Source organism: Leptodactylus fuscus, chromosome 1 (genome assembly GCF_031893055.1).
Source record: "Leptodactylus fuscus isolate aLepFus1 chromosome 1, aLepFus1.hap2, whole genome shotgun sequence".
NCBI classification, from domain to species: domain Eukaryota; kingdom Metazoa; phylum Chordata; class Amphibia; order Anura; family Leptodactylidae; genus Leptodactylus; species Leptodactylus fuscus.
The window spans coordinates 142,580,696-142,608,091 of record NC_134265.1 but is presented as its reverse complement, the minus strand read 5'-3'; the positions used below and the strand labels follow the sequence as shown (position 1 = coordinate 142,608,091).

Below are 27,396 nucleotides of genomic sequence, written 5' to 3'. Positions count from 1 at the left end.
CAGCCCATCAATTTTTATAATAACTGGTAATGATTATCTTGTCCTGTGGTGGCGCTGCAGGGAAATTAACCCTTGATGCCAGATTGCCCCAGTGAGTGTTGGGGAACCTTTTAATAAGGAGGACAATCCCTATAATCTGAAATAAACATCCTGTAAAGTGGAGGAAATTATTTATATTGCCATATATATAGACTATAAAGAATATCTTGAGTAACAGTGATAGACACAGGCTACATAAGGATTTGTAATACCCAATAATGAAAAATGTTGGGAAGACTCCATCATAAAAGAAAATGGGCAAATACAGAGGAAATGATGTGGTGTGGAATCTCTGTATACCTTTTATGATCATAAATTGCTGAAAGGCAAACAAATCATATGTTACCTATGTATAACATAAAACTTTTCTTTTATTAACAGTTAGTAAAAGTAGTGGTTGAAACAGTAATTCCTGATGATTGGCCAAATAATTGCTAGAGATGATATATTATTGTATAATAAAGGACATTTATCAATGGCACACTCAGAGGCTGTTCAGAACTTCCTTTATGCATAAGAAACACAGGTACATGAATGTAAAACAATTCTTAAGCACACTAGCTGCTCTTCTGGTGTTTCTTCACACAAGCCAAGTACTCTTCAACATCATCGGAGGAGCCAAGAATCAGTGGCACCCTCTGATGGATGGACTCCGGCTGCACATCCAGCACTGGCTGAGTTCCAGTGGTTGCCATTCCGCCTGCTTGCTCAATAATAAAGGCCATTGGATTACATTCATACAACAGGCGTAGCTGTAAAGGACAGAGACAAAAACTGTTACTGTATGTTAAACTGGCACTGCACACTATACTTTCTTAAAAGATTAGCCCATAGAATTGATGGATGTCTCCTGTATGTAAGAGTTTGTAGTGAAGACTTAACTTAAAGCTCCTGGACTCAAATCTGTAATGGGACCCCTACCTATCTTTGGAATTTAGAAAAGTGACATAGTGAAAGAGATTGAAGACACAGATCCATCAAATCCAAACTATAACCCTACAGTGTCGATCCAGAGAAAGGCAAAATAAAACCCCATGAGACTGATGCCAGTTGCCCCATGTCAGAGGAAAAATTACTTTCCCAAATCCAGCAGTCAGAATTAAACCCTGGATCACCTTGTCTTTATCAAAGGTTTACCTGTAACCTGTAATGTTTTTCTGTTTAAGAAAGGTATCCAGGCCTGTGGTATATTTTATTTGACATGGGGACATTGTGACTTTGGGCCCCCTCAAGGTCCAGGGCCAGGTAGCGACTACTACCACTGCACCCTCTATAGTTAAGTCCTTGGTCATAGCTTCTATTGAGGTTAATATTCAACCATTTGTGTGGCTTGTAGCTACAGCTACTGGGCTCAGAAACACCTCTGGCCATTGGATTTAACCTTCCCTTTAAAGAATGCTTAGTTCTATCAGAAGGTAAATGCCTAATAAATATGAACTAGCATGTCTTACCATTTTCTGCAGACTGATTTGATTTATGCCAGTTCTTAGTATTGGGTACCTTCTTATCTAACTAGGTACTTACTATCGCAAAACTTTTACAGGGCTTTTCCAGTGGCGTCAAGATATAACTGCAGGAGGTTTTTAGATGCAAGTTAACCACCGCTACATCTGCATACATTCTTAATGGATCTAAAGTCATTTTCATCATGAATTCAGAATAAAATAACTTTGGAAAATTGTTCATAAACCAACCATGAAACTTCCACATGGTAAAGCCTGCATTACAAATTGCAAACATACTGTAAATACTGTCATATGTTATGTGGTGGGAGGACGGCCACAAATAGTAACACAAGGCAGATCTTCCATACTAAAACAACAGGTCATTTATGTGCCAAGTAACTTGTGCTTCAGGTGAACTGTGTAGTCTGAGTTCAGTAAACAAGAACATTATGTGATAAAGCTGCAACGTCACTGAGAGCAATCAGAGGAAGAAAACACAGAACTTTTCTTAGAAGACTGAAAAAAATATATAGTTCATTTATACTATCAGAGGAGCAAAGATCAGGCCAGGAGTCAGCAAGACGCTTAAAGTGCCGTCACGTGCTGAGTGGATACAGCGGCAGATCACGCGGACATTGTCTTGTCTGAATTATTTTAAAAACATAATTACTCCACAAATATGCAGAAAAAACATACTTGTGTGCCAACATATTCACCAATGACAAATGGGCAAACATATGCCAAAGGATGTTTTTATGATATATGTCCTTCTGATAATACTACCACACAACTCATCTACATACGGGATGCCCATTCAATTAATGGCCCCTCTAATAAGACATAATATATTTGGTAATATCTTTTGTGGTCTAGGACAGTTAACAGGACATTCTGATTTCAGTATATACACTGATGAGCAAAAGGTTAACAATGTTTCGAGCTTTTGTCTTTCAGTTTCCATATCTCACCATCCACTACAGCTTCAAATGTGAGACTACCAATATTTTATAGACAGTAATCTTGGCTACCTCATATATAAATCTGACTTGCAACTATTTAGCATATGATTAGTTATGCAGATTCTTGTCATATAACTATATTGTTACTGTTTTGCTCCTAAAAATCTAAATTAAAATTTTTATTATTTTGTTAGTATTTTGTAAATCCGCCTTTGGTTTTCAACACAGCTGGAATACTTCTGGGCTTGCCCTTGATCAGATTTAATCATGTTTCGACCAAAATCAGACTTAACAATAATGAAGAGCAATTCATACATAGTGGGTGTGACTGCTCAAAAATGATGAGGGCCCCTTCACACGGCGTAATCGTGCCGCTCATTTAGACACGTATACACGTGTCCAAGCGCGGCACTTCAAAACAGAGCCCATTGATTTCAATGGGAAGCGCGCGTATATGCCAATCAATGGGCTCTGTTATGAAGTGCCGCGCTTGGACACATGTATACATGTCTAAATGAGCGACGCGCTTACGTCGTGTGAAGGGGCCCTAATAGATACACATGTGCCATAGCAAGCTATAGGAATCTTCCTCTCAAGAAACAGAACCTTACTGGATTTGGCATCATATACAGATCTCTATAGTAGAAAATACAATATGTAAAAGATAGGGATCTATTTGCCTTTTCAAATAGGTTATTTCTTCCGTTTTGGACACTACAAAGTGTTTCTGAAACATACTGCCACTTTTTCAATGGATATTCACCATATACTGTACTTATGACACCTGAGAAGTGTCTTGTATAATTAGACTGGAACATCTTAAACACAGAAGTTACAAACAGAAATACTTATATTAATATGTTTTTATGTTCATAACCACCAACATCTCTTCCTGGCCCCATGGCTTGCACATGATCATATAGGCTCAAGGTGAGGCCTCTTTCTAGCAGTAGATAGCGTGGCAGCACCTTTCGCCGCCCGAGGCGAACTACAGAAAGCCGCCCCCCCCTGGAGGAGGGGGCGGAGCGAAGGGGCGTGACGGCATGAAGGGGGCGTGGCAGAGCGAAGGAGGGGGGGGGCTTAGCGCCGTTAGGACCTGCTCTCTGCACGGAGAGGACCTGCTCTCTGCCTGAGCATGAGGGGAGGCTTCCAGAGCAGCGCTGCTCCAGTGGCCTCCCCAAACCACCGCTCGGTGCTAAGCCAGTCCAGGACAGCTTGTCCTGGACTGACTTAGGTAATCAAAAATGCCGCCCTCCCTGGGGTCCTGACATAGCGCCGCCTGAAGCGCTCGCTTCAGGTCGCCTCATGGGAGGTGCGGCGCTGCGTGGCAGGATTCCTCTGTGCACGGGGCTGGAAGGGGTTTACGAGATGAGAAAATCTTAGAATGTCTCTGTAATGTTACCGATTCTCACGTGACTCTTTCTAAATTTTAATGCATCTTTATATTAGTTGATAAGCTTAGGTAACAAGTACAATTTATTAAAATCATAAGATAAGAGAAAATAGGATACAAATCCATGGTTATTCATAGTTTATAGCAAGATAAGCTCTTAGCTTGTTGAAATGTTGTGCAAGGCAACTTTGCTCCACAATTTCTATACACACAAGGATTTTCTGAGATCACGTCTGTGATGACAGGCATGTTTTTACTATGTCATGATATTTTGCGGTAGCTCTGTTCCTTACGTCTTACACTTATCAGTAGTTGTCAACTGTTCTGGGTGGGTGACCAGAATTACTGACTAAGGATCTGAAGTAATGTACAAGCAAAGTGACTTTTCCTCTGGCACAATGAATTTTTTTTTTACAAAGTGCAGCAACATTTCATAACCATATCAGGGTCACAAAACTGAAAATTGTCAAAAACAGAGATTTGTAGAAACCCCAATAAAAAATACTGTTACGCTTTTATTATGTTTAGACCTATAAAAAAAACTAAAGGGGCTTCACCCACATTATAACTTAGGCCTTATTCATACATTGCGTACATATGCTTTTCAACAGACGGAGTGTGTATCCATTCATTACAACATATTTATTCTTTTTTTTTTCTTTTTTAATATAGATTGAGAGCTCTATATAGGGCTCACAATTTACATTTTCCCCTATTAGTATGTTTTTGTAGAATGGGAGGAAATCCACGCAAACACGGGTTGAACATACAAACTCCTTGCAGATGTTGTTCCTGGCAGGATTTGAACCCAGGACTCCAGCGCTGCAGTGCTAACCACTGAGCCACCGTGTTGCTCCATATTTATTCATTTTCACATGCTATTGTGTTCCAGAGACTTGTGTATAAACTATACATAATAGAAATATCAAAGATACATTATCATTGTAAGACATTTTTTTGGTATCCACTTGTACCTCTACATTGCCCCTTTAATACTACTGTTCCCTTATATGACACAGGGCCCCATAACGCAACAGGACCCACATATGACTGTTGTTTCTGCACTGCATATAACAGGGGTCGGCAACCCCCATCATGCGTGCCAAGAGTGGCATGTAAACCATTACCCCCTGGTACAACAGCTTCCCACCTGCATGCTGTATAATACTAATGATTGCTCCACTCTGTCAGCCTCCGACACCTGCACATAGCAATCTCATCCATAGCTTGGCATCAAATGGAGGACCATGTGACTATACATGTCCCTCATCCTCCAGAGCTCCTATATTATTTTGAAGAGCACAGTGGGATACTATAAAAGAGGCTCAGTGATGTATATAGTCACAAGGTTCTCCACTCACTGCCAAGCTATGGACGGATCGTTACGTGCGGATGAGGGAAGGAGAGAAAATAGGGATGGAGCAGTCATTAGTAACATAAGGTTGGTAAGAAATATTGTGTGGGGCACTAAACTATAGATGGTCCATGCAGGTAGGGCCGTCTATCCCACTGTTCCAGTTGGTCATTGTTAGTATTGTATTTGTTTGTATATTTTGTGTACTATATGTAAACCCTCCAATGTAAAGCACCATGGAATTAATGGTGCTATATAAATAAATAATAACAATAATAATAGTAATAACTACTGTATGTCTGGCCGCTAATGGGCTTAATACTTGGTGGGCGGCCACAAATGGGGCAACATAATTTATGTGGAACCTATACTAGGACATTACACTGTGTATAGGGGGCCAATATGGAGCAATATACTGTGTATAGGGGGCCAATATAGAGCATTATACCATGCATAGAGAGTCAATGTGGCGCATTATACCTTGTATAGGGGACAAATGGAGTATTATATTATGTATAGGGTGCTAATATGGAGCACTATACTGTGTAAAGGGATGAATATGGAGCATTATACATTGCTGTGTATAGGAGCTGATAAGGACCATTATATTGTGTCCAATATTTAGCATTATACTATGTATAGGAGCCAATTATTCCTTGTATAGGGGACAAATGGAGCATTATATTGTGTATAGGGTGCCAATATGTAGCATTATTCTGCGTATAGGAGCTGATAAAGAGAATTATATTGTGTATATGGGCCAATATGGCGCATTATACACTGTCTACAAATAAGTATTTGGACACCTGTGGTAGAATAGAAAAACAACATTTATTCCTATACAATAGTTGGTAGAACCCAGCAGATGCTTCCTTATGGATGGTATTGATGGACACAATACTCCCGGATGCCTGGTGAAACTCCTGGTGTATATGTGAGCCATCGGTTGGGTGCGGTTTCTCTGGCCAGCACTCGTCGGTCTCTATCTCCCAGTTTCGGGGGTCTGACGACTCGGGGCACATTCTAACACTCACCGTTCAACTTCCACTTTGTAATCACATAGGTCACTGTCTATTTTGGGTAATTCAGTTCACTTGCTATGTCTCTTAAGGATCGACCATTTCTGTGGTACCCCACAATTACCCCCTTCTTGAAACTGGACAGCTCTGCACTTCGTGGCATCTTGCATGCGAATAATGCCAATGCACTAATGCCAATGCTGTTTCCTATTTAACGGCAGAAGGTGTGACGTACATCACGACCGCAGATATCTTCATTTGTATGGGTGTCCAAATACTTATTGGTAGACAGAGTACTGTGTATAGGAGATCAATATAGAGCACTATACTGTTTATAGGGTGAAATAAGGAGCTTTCTATTGTATATAGGGGTTCTGGTATGCTATTGTACTATTTTAAGTTTTTCAGGTTTATACAGCTGTAATACTGAATGCACTCTCTGTATTACAGCTGCAAGTCCCGTTATAATAACGTTTGTACAGATTGACGACTTAATTTATTGTGCGACACATCAAATATCTCATTCTTGATTTTTAAATTAAATCAGCACGCCATACATAAAAGGTTGGCTACCCCTGGTATATAGCTAAGTGACTAGTATTAACAGACACATTACTGTAAACTCATAGAGACTAGAGACTAGATTAGGTGTAAGTGTGGCTAGTTACCTTTCCTTTTGGACTTTTCTCATTGGCTGGATACATGAAAATTCCGCCGTACACAAGAGTTCTGTGGACATCCGCAACCATTGAACCAACATACCTGGAGCTGTATGGAGCGCTGCCGTCCTGTCGGAGGAAGATAAACAGATTGTCTACTTAGTGTTGTATCTTTATTCTGGTTAAATTTTAAAGGTTTTACGCCAGAAAAATGGTGTCAATTTTGGCACAATCCTCATTTGTGCAGAAAATTGCAACTTCTGGGTATTTTTCTGTCTCTTGCACTACCTTTCTATAAATTGAGCAAGGCTTAGTAGAGGTGGCCTCTTGCAGCCTATCAAATTTAATATAATTATGACAGAACCTGATTTACAATATACATAACCTTATGACATCTCACCCAGGCCGCACTTTCAAAACCTACATTATATAAGTTCTATGACTCAGTCCACTAAAATGCCACAATCCCAGGCACCAGTATATATATCTATAGATATAGATATATCTATGGTATATACAGTGGTGGCCAAAAAAAATGCACCACCAGTGGATTTTGTCAATTGTATGTGATGCGTATAAATTGAGTCCCTGCAGATGATACGTATACCTCCTACTACGAAATCGACTGAAAAATGTCACGTGACATGTGCAAAATTGCCAAATACTCGTCATCCAGGAGAGAAGAGGATAGAAATGGAAAAAAGACAAGAAATCATTTTCGCTACAATCATTACATTTTGTGAAATGGTGCGTTTTTTTTGGCCGCCTCTCTCTCTCTCTCTCTCTCTCTCTCTCTCTCTCTCTCTCTCTCTATATATATATACACACACCATAGATCGTCACAATGTTTTATTATATATAGTTTAGCAACAATACTTAGGGATTAATTTGCCAAAGAGTTAATGTTAGGGAATTGAAGATCAGGTAGTTCTATGTTATACAGTATAATTCTGGAGACCTCTGAAGCAGAGGTACACTTTAAACTCATGCTTTCAGCTTGTAGATGTGATCTTGAGGAACATTTGTTTACATGGCCCCATAACTTTCTCTTTGTAACATGAAGTAGACAGGGCTTGGCAGACAGCCTAGGCTTCCCGCTATGACATAATAGAGATAAACCTTCAGTAGGGATTTCCCTTATCCACTTTATTCTGGCTAATACTTTAGCAAGATAAAAAATATTTTGATTTCAATCAGCTAGTCGGTCTTTATTGTATTGTTATTTTTATAAACAAATATGAAGGAGGTATATTTCTTACTGGAGGAAATTTTTTGTTCTGTAAGTACTCTGTTATTGCAGGGTCAAAGTATTTCGCATATCCTTCATTGAGACTGTAAATCTTTCCTTTCTTCTTTATTTTAACATTTTTGTCAACCAATACAAATTCTCCCAGTGCCTGCAATAAGAAAAAATATATTTGTAATGAAATCCATATTACCATTGCTTATTGTTTATCCTGTTAACAGATCACATTCTGCCATACTTACAGGATCTAACATGAAACAGTCCACCCCCTGACCAGTAGAGAGCGCCACAAGTGTTGCACTTCCATATAACGCATAGCCAGCTGCTACAATGTTTCGTCCAGGCTGTAGAGCATCTTGCTCACAGGGTTCGGTTTCTGTTGTCTGAGAAATAAAAAGATGGAGATGGAGATGGTTCCCGGTGTTATATCCTGGGGTTAAGAATAAATAGCTGTCATCTGCTGGCAGGCAAAACTCATGGCATTGCAGGAATTGTCTTTCAAGTATTTGCCTGGTGGAGGGAAACTACAGCCTAGCCCTTGCTGGGTATAACAGATATTGTATGGAGTGGATAGATGAAGAGTACAGTAGTTATAGAGGACTTTCATTGCCTTCACCAAGCTAATACATCCTTTGATAAGCACCATTTCACTGATTCTGTCACAATTGGAATTCTTATTCTTAGTTCTCACCATTCCTGAGCAATAATTTCTGTTAGATTAATCACAGTTATACTCTCTGCTGTCAGGTTGGCAGTTCTGGACTGGAGTAGAAAGACTGAAACTGCCCACCTGCCAGCAGAGAGTACATCGTGGCTCAGTGGTTAGCACTACAGCCTTACAGCGCTGGAGTCCTGGGTTCGAATCCTGCCAAGAACAAGATCTGCAAGGAGTTTGTATGTTCTCTCCGTGTTTGTGTGGGTTTCCTCCCACACACCAAAGACATACTGATAGGGACTGTAGATTGTGAGATCTATATGGGACAGTGTCTGTAAAGCACTGCGGAATATGATGGCGCTATACATGTAAACATCATAAATAAATAATAATAATAAATAGTTGTGATGAAATGATTGCTCAGGAATGGTGGGGGCTGGAAAAATTCCAGCTGTACAAGAATCAGAAGAGTAGCTGCTATTGAAAGATTGGCCATGTAGTGAGGCCAAAATATAATAAGCATATAGGATTAAATACTACTGTTTAAAGATGCAAAAAATATCCCACAAACATGTAAAAATATAATATATTTATTAATAAATATAAGACACATAAAGAACACAATACACAGATACATATACTGAGGGGTAGAGAGAGCTATATAACACTCATGAAAATAGCAATGCCTACAATAAAGGGTGACAGCAACAACCCAAAATGTGAACACCAATAACAGAATATAAAGGTCATTGCAGCGCCGCACCTCCCATGAGGTGACCTGAAGTGACCGCTTCAGGTGACGCTATGCCAGGGCCCCGGGGAGGGCAGCATTTTTGCTTACCTAAACCAGTCCAGGACAAGCTGTCCTGGACTGGCTTAGTGTCACCGAGCGGTGGATTGGGGAGACCGCTGGAGCAGCGCTGCTCCAGCAGCCTCCCCTCACGCTCAGGCAGAGAGCAGGTCCTCTCCGTGCCTGCTCTCTGCCTGCTAACACCGCTCGGCCCCGCCCCCTTCTCTCGGCCCCGCCCCCTTCTCCAGGGTATGGGGCGGCTTTCTGTCGTTGCCTCGGGCGGCGAAACAGGTAGGTTCACCCCTGGGTCATTGGTTACATATATGAGAGTGTTATATAGCATTAAATTGATTCTTCAAACCTCCAACACACATAACACAGAGCATATCATTACTATCTGTATATAGATAAAAAAGGAGGGAGCAATATCCAAATGAATGACAGTAATAACTAATGCTGCCCTCTATAGGGTGGTGTGCAGAGTGCACTCTGTTCTCCTAATTCCATCCTAGACTAGATTTGCATATTTTTTACCCATAATCCCTAGCGGAGCAGGAATGACTTGTAAGTCTCCGTACTGCCTATGTAGGCGAACACTCTCCCTAATGTGGACGAGTGCCCCCATACCCTAGTAATAACTAACACATACAATGTAAGTATCAAAACCGTTTGTTGCTGTGTCCGCCTAATGTGCGTTTCACCTATGCAGGCTTCATTCAGGGATCTGTGTATTGTGTTGTTTTATGTATTTTATATGCATTAATAATTAATAAATATAGTTTTACATGTTTGTGGAATTTTTTTGTATCTCCTATTGAAGGGTGCAAAGGGTTGGAGCTCATGGAGGTTGTGAAAGGTTCTCTTTAAAATGGACTACATAGCTAAACTCCATCTCTCAGTGAAAAATCCAGGCAGAGAGAATATTATAATCCATATCAATGTTTATTCAGATACATTAAACTATCATACTATGCATTCTATACTCAAAAAGAGTACCACCACTGTTTCCTCAACCTCCAGCCCATGTACCTGATGAAGTGCTGCGAGACTCATTGTACACTAACTACTTGTATCTGAATAAACATTGATATGGATTTTAAAATTTTCCTCATGAAGTTACGTGTGTTGTTCAGGCTCCCATATCTATCTGTACAATATCTACAGTATTCTGCTCTAGACGTGAACTCCAATACTACACAATCAGCATAAATACGCCTCATTTCCACGCCCCATGCACAGTAACTCTCCATTCTCCAGGGTATGTACAGTACACAGCTGAGCGCACACTGGGATGTCTCCGCATGTCCCTCAACTTATAATGGAGAATGACAGTCTTTGTGTGGTCGTTCTGTGGTGGAAGCAGGGGGACATAAGATATAAAATATAATATATGCTCTCAGCACTTGGTTATCTTTGACAGTCCCAAAGAGAATGAATGGAACAACAATGCACACAAAGATAAGTGGGGGTCCAGCTTCTGGGACCCTGACTGATCAGTACATTATGAAACAGAATATCTGTAAATACCAAATACAAAGTGATGATCATTTCGATAATCCAATTTCTAATGTTCCTATCAATATCCAATGCAATGACAGAATCATTGATAAAACTCATAATACATACACATACATTAATACATAATTAACCCCTATAATCATCTATGGATATCATTCTCCATATGAGCTTAATATAAACTGTCCTTTATGAAATATCTGTGTTCAGTATAAATAGGCCTCCCAAAGTCACGATACCCATGACATTCCACTGTGACAAACACAGCTGTTCAGTTCTGGATTACAACCAACCCCTAGTAAATGTTTAAACCCATTTTCCCTGTAATTCACTACAAATACGGTACCATGAGATTTTCATAAAAAAAACTACTATAGACAAAACAGATGGATGACAAAGATACCAAGACCCTGTAACATGAGCAGTTCTAGGTACATATGGTAATAATATGTACCGAACCGCTGAGCCGATGTATATGGGGTGTCAGAGGAGAGAAGGATCAGGCACTTGGGTTTCCATATGCTCGACCCTTTTTGTTCTCTACCACTGAGCCTAGCGTGTATGAGTATGAGGGCTCAGGAGAGATAGCTGTTGACTGAAACAACTTTTGTCTGACACATATCCAAAGTGTATGGCTAGCTTTAAGATGTAAATTGTATTTTGTCCCACAATGCAAAGTTCAGTAACCTATAATAAGAAACCCTTACCTTTCTGTAAATGGCAAATATTGTTCCAATCGATGCTAAACAGTCTATGTTGGAAGAACCATCAAGAGGGTCAAAACAAACAATGTATTTACCCTGGAAGAAATAATTTTATTAAGCACTTGTCATTTTGTTATAAAATATACTGGCATCTATTAATACACTGTGCAAAATATCTGTAAAATGGGGAAAATATGATACACTATCGACAGATTGTCATTTACACACAGATCATATGAGGCTTCATAAGACTTGTCATACGGTTTTTTTTACTTGCCAGATCAGATAGGTACATTAGTAATTTAAGCTGCAGTGCCATCTGCTGGTTGCTCATTATACTACACACCTTATGGCATGTAAATTAACTCATAATTTACTACACATCATTCATAACATCTTGGTGGTTCAGGGGCAAGACTGCCATGCCTCCCAACTGGGGCAGCTGGAGGGGGGGACATAAAACTATAGGAAAGCTAGAGTGTGACATTAAACTAGAGACAGCTGGACGAGGACATTAAACTAGGGCCAACTCCAGTCAGTTGCCTCCAGTTTAATGTCCCCGTCTAGCTGCCCTTAGTTTATTGTCCACCTCCATCTGCCCCCAAAGTTTAACATTAAAAAACCCACTGATACTCACCTCTTCCTGTCAGTGGCGTAACTAGGAATGGCAGGGCCCCGTGGCGAACTTTTGACATGCCCCCCCCCCCCCCCCGAATGACAACGCTGAAGACCTCAACCGCCCACCTCCTACGCATTTCTGCACACTCTATTATGCCCCATAGTGGCCCCTGCACACAGTATTATACCCTATAGTGGCCCCTGCACACAGTATTATACCCCTAGTGGCCCCTGCACACAGTATTATACCCCTATACACACTCCTCCTCTTCCTGGAGCCCGTAGTGGCTGCCTCGATACAGGGCTCCAAGCTGGGAGCAACCTTATCTTTCTTTTCTCACTCTTTTTCTCTGTATCTTCAAAAATCCTGTAACCAAGCATACTAGCACTATGAATTAGCAACTATAAATCGAATGGAATACCCTGTGGAGTATTTGGTTCCTTTTGTATCTATTGTTAAAGCATGGACAATGACTGAAGACCTGGAGCACATGTGCCTGTTACCATCCCCCCAGGACACCATGCGGCATGGAGGAAAACCTACATGGAAGTGTGGACTACTTCGTTCAAGGAGATGATTTTTGGCGTCTATTGCTGATGTGTGAAGATGCTACAGCTGACTGGTATTTCTTTCTATTACTGTGGACACGTGGGACTCTGCTACAGCCTGGAAACCTACCATCACCCACCTACCCCAGGAGTTATGGAAGCTTGGCAAGAGAACAGCACCCTGTCTACCTGGATGGCTTCAGACTTCTTTGGGGCAGTAGAACACAGTGGTAAGGAGGAGGGCTTGTGATGAAGGACATTTGGGGCATTTTTTTGTGGTTAATGGACAATAGTGCTGATGCAAGATACCGAACTATCAGCTGTGAGCAGGAGATCTCACCACCTACCAAAGGAACTGCCACATGTTATCATGATAGCTGCATATGTCCCCACCTCTGCAAAAATGTTTTTCTGCTTGTTATATCTACATGCTGTGACCCCCCTCCTTGTGTCCTCCAACCACATTCGGCTGTAACATCACTCCGCACAGAGAACTAAATGATCCTGCAGTGTGTCTGTGTTTCTTTCGTTTTAGTTGCTATGATTCCTAGGATTTCTCTATCTGCCATGAGCTTCTATGTGTTTCTCTCTTGTTATATACTACTGTACCATCTATGAAACTGTATCACTGAAATTTCCCCATTGTGGGACTATTAAAGGAATATCTTATCTTATCTTATAGTGGCCCCTGCACACACTATTATGTCCCTCAGTGGCCCCTCCACACAGTATTATGTCCCACTGTGGACACCCATAAACAATTATTATACTCTGGGGTCTTTTCAGACCCCAGAGTATAATAATCAGAGACCCAGGGGGAGAAAAACAAAAAAAACCTGTTACTCACCAATCTCCCGGCTCCTACGCTGTCGGCCTCCGAAGTAGTCCATCTTCAATTACGTCAGACGTCATATGACCCGGTACGCAGGCCGGGGACATGAGACGCCAGACGACTAGGCCGAAGCCTGCCCGGATCGTGGAGAGGTAAGTAACAGTGTTTTTAATGTTTCTTACCTCTCCTGGACCACCGATCATTATACTCGGGGGTCCGAAAAGACCCCCCCCGAGTATAATGATAGCAGCGGTAGCGGCTGTCACCAGGCCCCTAATGTCCCGGGCCCTGTGGCAGCTGCCTCTGCTGCTACAGTGGTAGTTACGCCACTGCTTCCTGTTTCCCTGTTGCTCTATCAGCAGACTCTACTCCTGCAGTCTTTAAGAAGCTGCAGGCGTGATGTTAGTGATGTCATCACATCACACCTACAACTCCCGATGCTGGAGCACACAGGGGCACAGTGGTCAAGCAGGCAGCTGAGAGTTCCTGCTTCACCATTGTATTCAATACATCTGCTTTCTCGTCCACTGGGGCAGGTCCCGGAAGCGTCCAATCCCCTACTACAAGATCGTGTAGCACAAGGCGTTGCTATGACTGCCAGGAGGCCGAACAACTGGCTCCTGTCTGCCTATACAGGAGAAAAGTTAAAGTTAAAAACGAAGTATTAAATAAATAAATAAATAATTCAATACCCGCCACCTTTTTAAAAAGCACATAATGTAAAAGAAATAACATAAATACATATGTTAGGTGTTTCCACATGCATATAAGTCCGAACTATCCAAAAATATCATTATTTATCCTATACAGTTAACCCCATAAGAAAAATATCCCGCAATGCACAAATTAATGTATTTTGGTCACCTCGCTTACACAAAAAATAGCAAAAAATGTGGTCAAATAGTCATATACACTAAAAATTGGTACCAGTAAAAACTACAACTTGCCCTGCAAATAAACAGCCCTTACATATCTCTGTCAACTAAACTGCAAAAAGCTTGTATTGGCAAATTCATTGTTACCCCAGTGGGCCAGACTGAACCTGCTGCCATCTATATCTACATAAAATGGAAAAATCTCTATATTTCACCTATGATATGTGTTTTATGTTTTATGCTTGTATGTAATGACTGCATTCTTGTTTTCAATACATTTTACTCCAACTTTTTGGCATTGAGATGGTATAAAACATGTACATTGCTATAAAACAAATGCTAGTATATTCCAAACTTCCAAATTTTAGAGTGTATTGGAGGTTTACAAGGTTAATATGCAAGTAGCAAGTGTGCCAATTCAAGCAGAGCTCATGCCTTTAAAGAAGCCAACAATACCCTTGTAGATATTTACCCTGAAGAACTCAGATATTCACTACCACCCAGAATCATTAACCCAAAAGACAATAAGTCCAGAACAGCTGGAAAAGTGAACTTTGCTTTATTTGTAGAGACATTGTGCCTGCTTCTTACTCTAGGTATCCCTACAATGGTGTCTTTGTATCAGTCACATGGCTCGTAAATGATTCATGGCAACCTGGGCCTCTTCCTGTCGTATTCGTATTTGCTTATAAACTTATACTTGTATTTGCTTATAAGCAACAAAACAAGTGAAGTCTTTCAAAACAATACACCAAATAAACCTTATATGAACCTTTATGTAACACACATTAAACAGTGCAAAGATAAAGAATAGTGATTATATCTTGCAATTAAACAGCTTTTGGACCCTGCTTGTTGGGTATAGACAATATCGTATTCATTGCCATGTTTTCTAGAAATCAGTATACATACTGTACGGTATATCCCCTACAAAGCAGGTTATGCGGAGTTCACAAGTCTGTTATAATGGGAATCTAATCTGAGATGGATCCACTTGAACCACACTGTCTACAACTGGGTTCATCGGGTTTCCGTAGTGGTTTAAGTATATTACAAAAATGTTCACAAAATATCTTTCAACTCATATTAAAATATATGAAATAACCTAGCGTGTAAATTCAACCTTTAATTCAGAACTAAAAATGTGTGTTTTATGCTGCTTGGCTACTTCACTGCCTACACACACATTCATGACACGGACATATATGCAACTATTGAGTGACTGTAGATGGAACTTGGTAGGTAATAAAGCATACCTGACCATTTTCTGTATGCTCAGAGAGGTATAGTACCTATGATTCATCAAATATTCTCTTTGCATTGATAGAGATTCTTTTAGACCAAAGTTAAATCACATAATGAAACAGAATATAGCTTGTGGTGTACTATGTAGATAATATCCAGAGAGAGACGTCTTTGGATGTTAATCTATTTACCATTGTAAAGCATGGAGAAGGATAGAGGACTTTGCGTTAAAAGTAAGGTCTTTCCTTCCCTATATGGGAGGTATGAATAGTCTTGTGCTTACAGCAGCCTCTGCACTCATTCAAGCAGAGTGTAAGAGTCTACTAACAGTAGAAATGGGAGGAATAGGAATCAAAGATAATAACATGGCAGATCACTTTTTGTTAATAAATTAGTAGGTTGGTAGAGTTTGCAGCAAAAATTGTTTAGCGCTGAAGGGAAAAACAGACGTAAGAAGTGAGAGATTGAAACACAAAGCACACGAGTTTCAGAACAGTAATGCATCAGCTGATCAATTCTAGTTCGCAGCCCAGTCATAAAAATGGAATTCTCACTGTATAGGGTGTTTTTATTTCGGATTGGTGTCTTGTAAATGTGTTCATGTATGATTTAGAGCAGAGTTCAGCAACCTTTGGCACTCCAGCTTCTGTGAAACTACAACTCCCAACATGTTCCAACAGATCACATATGCATGCTGGGAGTTGTAGTTTTACAACAGCTGGAGCTGCCTACCCCTGATCTATAGTTATCCTACGTTTTACACTTCGTTTTACAGTCCACAAGAATCTGAGGCTGCCGGTAGTGGGTAGATGTCAGCTTGAATTGCTCTGGTCTTGGAATCCAAATTTATACATATTAAATAAAATTTTATGCCGCATGTAGTTACTGAATATCACAATAAACTTGTTCACACAATGCTATACATGGATCACTGACCCTCTTATCTTTGGGTGTAATGATGATTTCCTTGTTTTCCTCAGAGACCATAACACATGTGGAATATGAGGATTTCAGCATATTAATCACAAGATCATTAGATAGGACATCCAATTTCTTCACTTCATCCCCAGTTACATTCACGCTTCCAGCAATGCCAAACCTAAATGTACAAAAGATCAAGCATGTCAAAAATTGGTAAAAATCTTTTAAAAATATGTTTTTACAGTAGGAACTGTCAGAGAATTAACTTGTAGTTACTAGGATGAGGTGTAAAAACTTTAACAGGACCCCTCATGGGTCCCTCCATAGCCCATGGAATTTGACATTTTGGACCTGTCACAGGCAAAACCAATATTGATTTTTTCAAAGCTCAAACTTGAAACACCATCCAGTTACTGGTTTGCCTGCCATTCTATTAAGGACTATTAAGCCCTGTTTCCACTGGCACGGTACCAGACTGCCTTCATTTGCCATGGAGTGCGGTTTCTCTTTTTCTACTGTAAAAAAACAGTACTGTAAAAAACAAATAGATGGACTAGTCAGGAGGGAGGTGTCACGAGGCGGATGTCCATGGCTGATTCAGCCGCGGAATCCGCCTGAAGAAAGAGCATGTCACTTCACGCGAACGGAAACAAACTGCTTGCGGAAAAAGGAAATGACCGGCTCCCATTGATTTCAATGGGAGGCCGTTTTTTTAAAAGGATTTTGATGCAGATTCCACTTCAAAATCCTGATCTTGGGGCAACACGGTGGCTCAATGGTTAGCACTGCAGCCTTGCAGTGCTGGATTCGTGGGTTCGAATCCCACCAGGAACAACATCTGCAAGGAGTTTGTATGTTCTCCCCGTGTTTGTGTGGATTTCCTCCCATTCTACAAAGACATACTGATAGGAAAAAAATAAAATGTACATTGTGATCCTTATATGGGGCTCACAATCTACATTAAAAAAAAAAAAAATCTTGACCAAACCCCCCGTCTGAACCCGGCCTTAGACCAGTTGGACATAACCGTGTGATGCCGGCCTTGAATTAGATTAGATAAAGGCACATGAGGCATATGGAGGACATGCCGATGTCCCCTGTGTGCCGCCTGTGCCCAGACCGTGCTTTCTTGGCTCCTTTCATTAAATGAATAGGAGCTATAGGAAAATAGGACAGGAATAGGACTTGTTGGCCCGCGCACGTGACTGTGTAATTAATGGTCATGTGTAAGAACCCATAGAAATGAATGGGTCAGTGTGCTTTCCGTGAAATACACGGATAGCTCACTGAACATGGCCACGGTCGTCTGCAACCAGCCTTAGTAGGAAGGGCTTTGGCTTGAAATGCACCATTTTTCCCACAATTTTGACACTTACTAGGCTAACTAATAGACAGTGGAACCTTTTAGACAGACACTCTATGCCTGTTTAAATTTACTCTAACTAGAGTAAATGTGCAGTGTTACCCCAGTGAAAGAGGAATCAATTTTTGTTGAATATAGTTAACCCAGGAGCAGACACTGACACCAGAGGGAAATATTCTGTCTGGGCCCCTCTCCATCTTAAAACTGCCCATACTTATGAAAGAAAAGATCTTGGGCATTTTGGCCTACGGTCGTTAAAAAAATGACTGCAAGTGACTGATCACAATGGCCGATAGCAAACTTCAGTGTGCCAATAAATTATCCATTGTGTTAGAAATTTTCCGCCATGGGTTATAAATGTATACTACGATTGGACAAATTTTGCCGATCATTTGCCATTTTACCTGATCAGGCAATTTAATTGGTTATGTTGATGGTGGGCTCTTTTGTACAAATATATAAATATTGATTGTCAGCTTCACAGTTGACCTTTATCCCATGTGCATGGCCAGCTTTACGATTGGTGGAGGTCTGACTTTCAGCACTTGCACTGATCAACTGTACAGCGTATGGAGATGGAAGCAGACAACTTGTCATGGCCGCAACACTGTATGCAGAGGTGTCTGCTTTCAACTCAGTACACTGTGTAGCTCTGGTGACCACAGCAACTGATTTTTGGACATGTTCACTCAGTGGAATCAATAGAATCTCAAATTCTGTGCCAGCTAGACGGAAGTTTTCTACCTCATTTCAGTGAGAGCTCTCAGATGGAATTTTCCTGAGCATGACTGATTTTTTCCGCTAACTCAAAACTTAAGTGTCTGCTTCCCCTTGAAGTGAACGGAGGCTGATTTCGGGCAGAATTTGGAGCTAAGATTGTGTTGGAATCTGTCTCTAAATCTATGTTAGCATGCCCTTGGAGGTGGTGGATGTTGTACCTCCAGAGATATTGATAGCCTATCCCATGAAAGGTGTACTTTATAATATGTTAAAACAGACATGGATAAGGAGTCAGCACAAACAATACAAAAGAGAGCTCAGAGAGACAGAAAATGTGGGAAGTTAAGGAGGCGATACAGGGGGAGCACAGAGATGACACTGGGCCAACAGAGCAGACCACAACTAATGAATATGCACAGTACAGATAAGGCAGATGGCACAGAATACTGACCGCCTACATTATCAACAATACCCCTTGTAAGCTTCTAACATATACAATATATCCTGTTCCCTTGGTACAGTGCACAATATGATTTACAGTATATAAACACTAACTCCACTCATTCTCCATAGAGACTAGTCCACTACCTTGTTGTCCCAGTTTGTCTGAGACTCTGATCCAGACCCAGTGTCTTCTGGGACATACTGTTGTCTGTCCTTTGGGCAGGTGGGTGAAGCATATAGAATCCTAACACTTATATGTGGCAGACAGAGGGGGCGCTCTCTCTCCATGTGTGGAGCAGACCTTGCTTTCCTCACATATCATCTGTATTGGACACCTTTTGTGACAGATGAGAGGCCCCCCTACCTCCCTGGGGCCCAGTACAGACGGACCAGGTGCACAGGAAATATGTCCACCCCTCAGGTAGCTCAATATTCAGAAAACAAATTCAAGAACTAGGAAAAATTGCACAGCATGTTTTTCTGTGGCATATCTCATATTTGTTTTAGGAAAATGTGTTATTTCCCTGGTTAGAGAGTACAGAGAGTACACCTGCTTTGTGTCACCTCCTGAACTTATGACCTTTCACCTAGATTGTTTTTTTTTTTTTAAACTGGCTGAGATAATGGGATGGCAGCCAAGGCAACCTTCATACAATGATGACATGAATACAATCTCCTGATATAAAAATCATAACACATCTCAGCTTTCATTTAGTTTGAGGACGTCTAAAATGACTCCATCCACTTCACTCCCCACATATGAGCTGCTGAGTAACATGCTATCCTATAGATAATGTCACTTACGCTAGGTTCACACTAGTGTTTGAGTCTTCGTACAAGACTCTGCCCCCCATTTCACCAAATTTCCTATTTTTTAATAATGAAACGCAAAACATATCAACCAAAATTGATGATCATGGTCACAGGGGATGCGACTTAGCCCGGAATGATACGGAACCCATGGCCAGCTGGAAATAGCGGGGGTCCCGGACCACCATGTTAGTGGTTGGGAAACCAGGCTTTCCCCAACTTCTATACATGTCAACAGAAAGGGGACCTGTCGGGCTCAACATCCACTCTACTATGTTCTTCTGGCCGGTTTCTGAGGTCATGTGCCCCAGACCTCACTGGGGCACGTGTGATTGGATCCAGTGGTCACATGGGGTGCGCCAGCGTAATGACAAAAATCGGCAAAAATACATATAAGTTAATGTTAAATACACTTTCACATATAAATCAGTATGATTTGCATAAGGAAGTACAATTATCACCTGCGGGGTAGTATTAGGCGAAATGCGTCAGAACACTGCCTTTCAGTTTCCTCTCCCCTGTATGCTGCTTTTTTCTTTTTCATGTAAGTTCTTTCATATACGCTCGATAGTTGTATTGCCTTATTCAAATCTTACTGATATATATGTGAAAGTGTATTTGACATAAACTTATATATATTTTTGCTGCTCTAGAATTTAGAGGCGGGTGGGAATGTTTGTTATTTCATGTGGTCTTGTTGTTTGTACTGTGTTAATAACTTATTGTATTTTTATCAATATATTCTAATAAATTACAATTTTTTATGCTTTATTTGTTTGGTATTTGTTTTTCGTACTTCTAATACATACAGTGACATGTCAGATTTGAGAAATGAGGGATTAAATAAGGGGTCATTAGGGGAGCAGTATTTATGTCTCGTGGAATTAGGGGCATAATATAAGGAGGCAATTAATTTAATTAAAAGGGTTGTCCAGGGTAAACTCTTTTTTAATATGAGGCCAGGGAAGGTGAAAAAAAATACAAAAAAAAAAAAGAAAAATAACAACATACTCACCTGTCACTAGTAGTCTAGTCTCTCTCATGTATAAAAAAAAAAACCTTATACATAAAAAGCGTAAAAAACATGTGGCAGTGCAGTGTATTGTTAAACTTGGGAGTTTATATCCAGTGCTTACCATATGTTTTTTCACAGACATATGAGAGATGTTCAATAAGTTATCTACCTGAATATGAAAACAACATTTTCTGAGAAAATTAAACTTTGTACTTTTCAGTGTAATCCCCTTGGACACCAACACACTTATTCCACTTCACCTCCAGTGACTGGATGCCCTCAGAATAGAAGAGAATTTTTGCTACTGTAGGAACCCTGTTATTGCCTCTTAGATTACATTACCAGAAATCATTGCCCATGCAGAAATTTTTCAGGTCACAGAGCCAGGTCTGGGCTGTAACAGCTTGTCATTTGTAAGCTTGGGCGTTGTCGTGAAGCAACAACGCACCTGCTGACAACTTCCTATGGCGCTTCTCTTTGAACGCCTCACGTAATGCCTTGATTGTTGTAGAATAGGTGTCTCCAGTAATTGCTGTCTTGTGTGGCATGAATTCTAATATTAAAACACCTTCTGTATCCCAAAAAACTGTTGCCATGACCTTTCCAGCTGACTACTTTACATAAAATTTCTTTGGAGTTGGTGACCCCTTGTCTTTTCATGACATGGACTCTTGTTTGGTATCAGGATTATGGTAGTGGGCCCATGTTTCAACACCCATAACAACAGTAGAATCAAAGTCTCCTGGATTTTCTCTAAGCATGTGTATATTCTCTCAGATAAATTTCTGGCAACATGTTTTTTTACTCATCGGGAACTGGCCTTTGACATCCTCAAATCATCATGAATGACACTGGAAACCGCGCCAACTGAAATGCCTAATTCCCTAGCTATAACACTGACTTTGACCTTATGATCTTCCAAAATCATGGCCTTCACTTTATGGCACATTTCCTTTGAATGTGCTTTGGCAAGCTGCCCTGAATGGAGTCACCTTCAGTTGATTCCCTACCCCCACTTAAAAAACAAAAAAACTTTGCAAGTCTTCAGTAGGTGATACCTTTTTTAATGGCTAACTCATAATGATGACAGAATATAACGTTTCGAAGCTTCCTCTGAGCTTCTTCTTCAGATATAACTAAAAACATCTTCTAGAAGTTGGACAATGTAATGAACATCTCACGTGGGTTTATGTCTTTTTATACAAATCATTAAGACAGCCATTAAGATAAGAACCTGGGATCTGGCAATTGATTGTTTTTATAAGTATATGGTAATAAGCCTCTTCCCCCCCTCCCTCCTGTAATCCTACCCCTGTGTCCAGTTATAAATATGCAGCCTCTAGAAGATGTTTTTAGTTATATCTGAAGAAGAAGCTCAGAGGAAGCTTCGAAACGTTATATTCTGTCATCATTATGAGTTAGCCATTAAAAAAGGTATCACCTACTGAAGACTTGCAAAGTTTTTTTGTTTTTTTATATTTTATAACCACTGGCTAACACGGTAGCAAAACAAACATTTTCCTTTTACCCCCCACTTAAACTATTTGGTCCAAAACTTTACTTGCATTAGGAAGGTGCATCATCACCATATACAACATCATCCCTTCATGGATTTCTTTAGGCTTCTTTTCATCCTTTGTAAGGAATTTAATCATGGAACAATGCTCCAAATCCCTCAATTTCTTTGTGGACCTGCATTGTACTGCACTTGCTCCACAGTGACCACACAAAGTATAATGTTCCAATGGCCACACACACAGTATAATGCTCCACAGTAGCCCCATGTGTTATGATCTGTTGGAGCATATTCACACATCACAATCATATCACACATTTTTCCTAAACTCAATCTTATGGATACTTGAAAATAGGTCAGTGGGTGTTTTAGCATTTATATCGCACTATGCTAAGAGGACCTTTCACCATCGCCAACAAGTCCACCTCTTTACATCAATTAATAGGTTCCCCTCCCAAGCAATCAAAGCTGTTGGTTTTGGTGCCACATATGCTATATGCTGTCAGGAGAGTGATGTCAGGTAAGAACTGGCGAGGGGTGTGATTCTGAACTCTGACACTGGCTGCCTCTGATTGGAACTCTGAATGAAGCTTCCTGTATGACACTGCCCTTCTGACATTACAGAGCTTAACTAGCGCTTCTGGCACCAAAACTAACTGCACTTGTTACTTAGAATTGGTGGGGGCTTGAGAAAAAAAATCCAATTTTACTGGAATCAGCACCTATTAACTTATGCAAAGATTCTGAATTGGTGGAGGTGGTGAAAGGTGCTCTAAAAATCGTCCTATGTTATCGTAAAACCATAAGATCAAGAACTGAAAAAAAATGAAAAATGAAACAAAAAAAGTTCAGAGTTTTTTTTGCAGGAGGACTTTGAGGTGGATTCTGTCTCAAAATACTTACAAAAAAAACCCCAATGTTACACGCATTGAACGAAACCCATTGAAGTCAAAGAGAGTCTTTTTATCAGCGCTGATTCTTATGCGAGTTATGGTGCCAGAATCAGCGCCGCGTTACTCCGTGTGAATGCTCCCTTAGAGGTAAAAACCAACATGCCCTATCTTCAGGCAGATTTTGCTTGAAACTCCTATAGCAATGAGCAGGAGTAAGAAAAAAAACTGAGTGAGGACATTGTGGAAAGGTAGATTTTTTTTGTTACAGATTTTGTTGTGTTTTTTTTTTTTTTTTAACCCAAAGCGAAGAGTGGCTATGAAAGGAATGGGAAATATAAAGGAGGTTTTAACACCTCTACCTGGATTTGGTTCAAAAAATTGCTGCAAAATCTGCAATAAAAAAATCTGCATGTCCTCAACATGGGGCCTTGGCCTGTGCTAAGAGGGAAAAAACACTTTCAAAAATGCTCAATCTTCAAAATCTGCTTAAAAAAAGCTTTAAAATCTGAAAGCAGTTTTTTTTGGCCTGACAACGTGTCAAAGCAAGCGGAAAGGAATAGTTGTCCAAGGCTGCCAACTGCATTCCACATGTTACATGTTTAGTCCCACAACCCATTTGTAAGATCAAAACAGCAACCTAATTCATTGCCATGGGCAACTACTCTGCTTTTCCTTTGTGTAAGTTTTGATACATCTCCTTCATTGTTGAAAAAGTTATATTTCAATACTGTCAGCAAATATCACTCATTTTTCTCTAAAAGAAAAGACCTGTAACATGCAACTGTAATCTAACCTAAGCCCAATATGTAAATCCAGCCTTTCTACTGCAATTATGTAATCAGTGGCTAAACCTACATTGTAAGGATGGTGCCAGACAATGTGACCATAGCTGTACTGGGTCCCTGGGTTATGGAAGCTTCCACTTCTATGTAGGTGATATACAGTCTTATGCTTGGTTCACACATCAGTATGTCATCCGTCCGTTTGAATTCAGTTTGAGACTTCAAAACGGACTGATACACATACTGATTGTATACTGACACCTTTTTATACTGATAGCAAACGTTCTCCGTCCCCTAGAAGACAGATAATGCTAGGTTCACACCTGCGTTCTACTCTCCGTTCTGTGGTTTCCGTCTTTTGCATGCCAGAAGACGGAAACCACAGACCGGGTCCGGCCGTGAGCGGCGGTGAGCGTTTTATGTTCTCCGCCGCAAAACCGTTTTTTTAAAATCCGGACACAGAGTACTGCATGTCCAACTCTGTGTCCAGATTATAAAACCCGGTTTTGCGGCGGAGAGCATAAAACGCTCACCGCCGCTCACGGCCGGACAGCTTTCTCACCCATTCAAATGCATGGGTGAGAAAGCCTCCTGCAGGTTTCTGTCTCCTGCTCTGTTTTAGGCAGGAAACGGAAACCTGAAGTACGGAGTGCCGGGCGCAGATGTGAACGAGCCCTTAGGGGATTAAAAGTAGCAATTGTAAACAAAGTAAAGATAAGGAGATATAATAAATGTCCTTATGTCCTCCTTATCTCTACTCTGTTTACAATTGCTACTTTTAATCCCCTTATCTCTCCTCTAGGGGACAGCGTTTGCTATCAGCATAAAAAGGTGTCAGTATACAATCAGTATGTGTATCAGTCCGTTTTGAAGTGTCAAACTGAATTCAAATGGACGGATGGCATACTGATGTGTGAACATACCCTTAGTCTTAACTATATTCAATTACAGGCCATGCAGTTCTGCTGTTACCACGCAGCCAGTAATGATATACAGCTGAATGTAATTTCACTTATAGGGTGGTGATACATGTTGTAACTGGTGCAACCAGGAATGTAGCTATAGGGGGTGCAGAACTAACAATCTCTACCAGGACCTGGATCCTAATTGGGCCCCAAAGGTCCCTCTCACATAAAATATGCCACCATCCTAAATGGCATAAGGTGGCCAGGGGCCCCATTACAGATTTTGCATTAGGCCCAGAAAATTCAAGATACAGTATTTTTCGGACTATAAGACACACTTTTTTCCCAAAACATTTGGGGGGAAAGGAAGGGTGCGTCTTATAGTCCGAATGTGGCCGCAATACAGACCCGGCATCGGCTGTAATAGAAAGGCAGATGCCGGGGAGGGTTAAACGCCGGCACAGGTGCCGGGGCCTGCGACATCGCTACGCTCCTGCCCTGGAGGATGCCAGCAGCGGCAGGAGCGATGCTGCTATTCCGCTCCTCCGTCCCTCCCTATAGATGCACCAGGTGTACAGTGTGAGACTACCCATACAGAAGTGAAAGCAGCTGCAGCCTGGTGACTGGATGTGACTATAGCTGCACCAGGTATACAGTGTGAGACTTCCCATACAGAAGTGAAAGCGTCAGCAGCCCAGGGACTGGATGTAGCTATAGCTGTATCAGGTATACAGTGTGTCACTACCCATACAGAAGTGAAAGCATCGGCATCCCAGGGACTGGATGTAGCTATAGCTGTATCAGGTATACAGTGTGTCACTACCAATACAGAAGTGAAAGCATCGGCATCCCAGGGACTGGATGTGACTATAGCTGCACCAGGTATACAGTGTGTCACTACCCATACAGAAGTGAAAGCATCAGCAGCCCAGGGACTGGATGTGACTATAGCTGCACCAGGTATACAGTGTGTCACTACCAATACAGAAGTGAAAGCATCAGCAGCCCAGGGACTGGATGTGACTATAGCTGCACCAGGTATACAGTGTGTCACTACCAATACAGAAGTGAAAGCATCAGCATCCCAGGGACTGTATGTGACTATAGCTGCACCAGGTATACAGTGTGTCACTACCCATACAGAAGTGAAAGCATCAGCAGCCCAGGGACTGGATGTGGCTATAGCTGTATCAGGTATACAGTGTGTCACTACCCATACAGAAGTGAAAGCATCGGCATCCCAGGCATGGATGTGGCTATACCTGTATCAGGTATACAGTCTATCACCACCCATACAGAAGTGAAAGCAGCAGTAGCCCAGGGACTGGATGTGGGTATAGCTGTATTTAGTACATTGTTTGGCACCACCCTACGTCTGGGTTAACACAATGCTTTCTTATATAAGAACTGCATGATTTTTTAATTTCAATAATGTCCTACATGTTACTCTCCATTTCAGCTGTAAGGTATTAACCATTAAAGTGAAAAGCTCTGGTTTACTGGCTACTAAATGTGCTACTAATCTGAAATGCATAGTAAATTATACTAGTCATTGCTGCAATTAGAAAAGCATGTTGTTTTTAAAGGCAAAAAGACCGTGTGACCCAGCCTGCACCCAATATTTAATGATATCATTGAATATACTCCCATTTATTGAAGAACTTAGAAGCAATACATTACATATACCCACTCAAGTTCTTCCATTTATTTTGTGATAATAGCAGGATTTCTGGAAAAAAAAAAAAGCTGTTCTGACATCACAGTAACAAATTCAGTCCAATATAGACATATTTCCATGTTGTTACACAAGGTCATGCTCCTAGTTGAAAAGACTTACATGTGAGCAATGCCAGCTTTTCTCACAGCAGAAGAAATGGCTTTTATAGCTGTCAGCATTGAATTGAGAAGTTGTGTCAATTCCCCAGTACCTTTGGCTTGTCTTCCCTTCTCCATGACAAACCGAGTAAGGGTTAACATGTCTGTTTCAAATGGGCTTCTGTCCGACATTTTGTTGAAAATCAGGGACTTTTCCCACAGAATAAAGGCGATCAACTAAATAGCGGGTTGTTGCCTTCCTGCAGCTGCTCCAACTATCCAAATGTTCCTAAGTGCTTCACCAGTGGCCTTCAA

The 27,396-nt window shown here is 40.9% G+C and overlaps 1 protein-coding gene across 1 annotated transcript; it reads right to left on the bottom strand.

The window, feature by feature from the left end:
- Positions 1 to 390: 390 nt before the first annotated feature.
- On the bottom strand, positions 391 to 27,396 carry LOC142208922 (fructose-1,6-bisphosphatase isozyme 2). The gene is made up of 7 exons (XM_075277802.1): positions 27,104 to 27,396; positions 16,834 to 16,996; positions 11,782 to 11,874; positions 8,357 to 8,497; positions 8,128 to 8,265; positions 6,878 to 6,997; positions 391 to 791 (listed from the first exon to the last, which is right to left on the bottom strand). Exons 1-7 carry the CDS (start codon positions 27,271 to 27,273, stop codon positions 597 to 599), a joined length of 1,020 nt encoding a protein of 339 aa, XP_075133903.1. The 5' UTR covers positions 27,274 to 27,396; the 3' UTR covers positions 391 to 596.

Excerpts from the sequence above, each read along its gene's own strand:
- LOC142208922 (XM_075277802.1), bottom strand. The coding sequence starts at position 27,273 with ATGTCGGACAGAAGCCCATTTGAAACAGACATGTTAACCCTTACTCGG. Across the intron at positions 11,875-16,833 it reads TTACACCCAAAGATAAGAGG|GGTAAATACATTGTTTGTTT; the intron begins GTCAGTGATCCA and ends TATTTCTTCCAG. Across the intron at positions 6,998-8,127 it reads AGAACAAAAAATTTCCTCCA|GACGGCAGCGCTCCATACAG; the intron begins GTAAGAAATATA and ends TTCCTCCGACAG.